Raw genomic sequence first — 2913 nt, 5'->3', positions numbered from 1 at the left:
GCGCGGCCCTGCGACGCCGCAGCACCAGCGGGCTCCCGGACTACCGGGCGCCCTCGTCCCCCGAGGCCCCGCCCGCCTCGCGCAGCGCGGACGTGGACTCGAGCGTCCCGGCCCCAGCTGCCTCCCCCGAGCCCCCGCTGCGGCGGAAGCGCTCGCCCCCCGCCGGGCCGGACTCGCCGAGCTCCCAGTCGGATGACCCGTCGTGCAGCAGTAAGGGCTACATCCCGCTGCGGGAGGCCGGCACCTCCCTGGAGTCGGTGGGGGACCCGGTGGCTGGTGAAAGTCCAGACGGTGATGCTACCACCTCCCCGGGGGCGGAGCAGAGTCCCCCGGAGGGTCCTCGCCAGAAGCCCCCAGCGGGCGAGCCCCACCAGCGGGTGCAGAGGCAGTTTACAAACGAGGAGAAACTCTTCATGATTTCCCGATCTCACGCCCCAGCGGTCGAGGACGGAGAACTGGAAACTACTGGCATTTAGGGAAAGAGGAGGCGAGAAAAGAGTGAGAAAATGGGAGAAACGCCCGCTTGAAGCAGTGTGCTTAACAGTTCCCTCTGTCCTTGGGGATTTATCCGAGGAAATCGTCCACTACCCAAAGAGCTGCGGAATGTTAGCCTTGAATTGCGTTCACGAGAATCCTGTAGATAACTCCAAGCAATTTTTTTTTTTAAAAAAAGCAAACTAGTCTTATATGTCCGATGGTGATTGTTCTATGAAAACCAAATGTATTAAAAGGTCAGCAATCTAGTTCATGGATAAAATTCTCTGAATTTTCTTAGGATCAAAATGATATATTTTTGGCAGTAACTGTGCACTTCACTCCAGCTGTTTTTTGGATCCCTGATTTCCCTAACCCGTACTCTGCCGCTGGTTTTGTCCACAGCTGCTCGCGAACGACAAGCTTTTTGCCTCCTATGCTTTTGCGGAGCATAGAAGGGTCTATCTCAGTTCTCTGAGAACTGATATTACTAAATGAAGTAAAAGCCAAAAGCATGAGTTTGTCGGGAAAGAGCACTTTCCTCGCCCCACCCCACTCTGCTCATCCAGTTGCCCAAAGGCCTCTCTGTTTTTGAAAAGGGAATTTACATTTTGCTACTAGGGCGTCTAATGGAGACCAGAGGGGGCCAGCACCTAGATGGACTGTTACATTCCTAAATTTACTATATCAAGTACACGATACTTTATGGAGTACTATCACACCTGTACTGAAAATAGCATTAACATGAAAAAAATCTTTTTTAATAAAACAAGTTTCCAAACATAATACTCCCTCGTTTTGCCTTGGAACTAATACTTCTAACACACATAAAACATTAGGCAGTTGAGCTCGTAAATCTAAGATATTTTGCTATGATACTGCTACTGCGATTCTAGCTCTCTTCCCGCAAAGTGCTCAGCACCATCCTCACTCAATCAAGTTCCATCATATTTTTATCTTTTAAATATAGGGTAGAATTGAACATTTGGGAGTGTGTCTTTCAAAGAGAATGAAACATTAAATAAACAGTAATTTTCTACAGTATTTCTAGTTTACCTCTAAGTATTAATTTACAGAGCATCAGGCTTAATGTTCTGCTGTCATCCTCTTGGAGTTGACCATTTGATTTTTTCTTTTAAGTTCATGATCTTGAATCCGTGGCCTACATAGGCTAGCAGATGATGTTTTAATAATGTGGTAGATTGTTTGTGCTTGACTTTACTGAAAGTCAATTAGTTAATTTTCAAGACCAGTAGACAAACAGTAATTAATGTACCGTTCTGATGCCCTCTTCCGTGGAGTGTGAGCTGAGCATCTTGGGAACGGTATGGCTTTTTTTCACCTACTCGGTTACAAGTTCTATAGTTACGCACAGCTCAGGCTATCATTGCAGGAAGTTAAAATACTGATTTTCAAGGAAAACCTTGTCAAAGGTATGGTCATGTCGGCACCCATGAGTGAAACAGTGGGTCCAGCGGAAAGAGTACAGATTCATGAGTGAGGCTGGACCCCAGCTTTTGGCATTTGCTAGCTGTATAGCCTTGAACAAGTCACAAATGCTGAGTCTCAGTGATGCCATCTATAAAAGGAGAATTACTAGACAAACCTCATAGAGCTGTGAGAGGTGGGACAAGGGGTCCTGTGGACAGAGCCGGGTTGAGTGCTTGGCTCAGAGGAGTACTCAAAGACGGTAGTTATTGGAATTTTTACCATTATAACAGTGTCTGAATGCATGCTGGAGAAGAATGGGCTTTCCCTCCCCTTGAGCTCAAGAAATCCCGGGCTCAAATCTGGAAAATCCACTTACTATCTGTGTAACCTTAGGCAAATCACTTAATCCCTCTGGGCCCCTGGTGGAGGATATAATCTCTCTGATTGCCTTCAGGTCTGAAAGCTTTACTTAAATTCAGGGTATTTGTTTTGTCCCGGATATAATCGTATCATATTTGTACATACAACTTTGCCAGATGAATATACTACTTCATAAACTACCATTAAGTGGCACATTCTGTGATCAATTTTTGAAGGACCTAATTTCTTCCCAGATTGAATTTGCATTAAGCTAATAACACACTTTAAAGCTGTGGATTAATTTATTTGGCTCTTCCATAGAGCAAAAGTGAGTTTCCTCTAAGAAGGGTGACAGGCGAGTATAATCGTACCTCCAGGTAGTGTTAAATTTCAAGTGTCAATTGTTTTATCACACTTACAAAAGTATTTCAAAATTTCCTAGTCTTGGGCTTCCCTGGTGGCGCGGTGGTTGGGAGTCCGCCTGCTGATGCAGGGGACAGGGGTTCGTGCCCCGGTCCGGGAAGATCCCACATGCTGCAGAGCGGCTGGGCCCGTGAGCCATGGCCGCTGAGCCTGCACGTCCAGAGCCTGTGCTCCGCAGTGGGGGGGGCCACAACAGTGAGAGGCCCACGTACCGCAAAAAAAAAA

At 46.9% G+C, this 2913-nt stretch overlaps 1 protein-coding gene across 1 annotated transcript in view; it reads left to right on the top strand.

The window, feature by feature from the left end:
* TMEM200C (transmembrane protein 200C) overlaps positions 1 to 2704 on the top strand; it is a 7043-nt gene extending 4339 nt beyond the window's left edge. Inside the window, exon 3 of the mRNA XM_024763667.1 lies at positions 1 to 2704. Within this exon, the coding sequence (XP_024619435.1) occupies positions 1 to 476 (476 nt within the window). The 3' untranslated portion in view covers positions 477 to 2704.
* Positions 2705 to 2913: the final 209 nt, after the last annotated feature.

Source organism: Neophocaena asiaeorientalis, unplaced genomic scaffold (genome assembly GCF_003031525.2).
Source record: "Neophocaena asiaeorientalis asiaeorientalis breed wild unplaced genomic scaffold, Neophocaena_asiaeorientalis_V1.1 scaffold110, whole genome shotgun sequence".
NCBI classification, from domain to species: Eukaryota; Metazoa; Chordata; class Mammalia; order Artiodactyla; family Phocoenidae; genus Neophocaena; species Neophocaena asiaeorientalis.
Note: the sequence above shows the minus strand (reverse complement) of the source record. Positions and strands in the feature narration are given on the sequence as shown.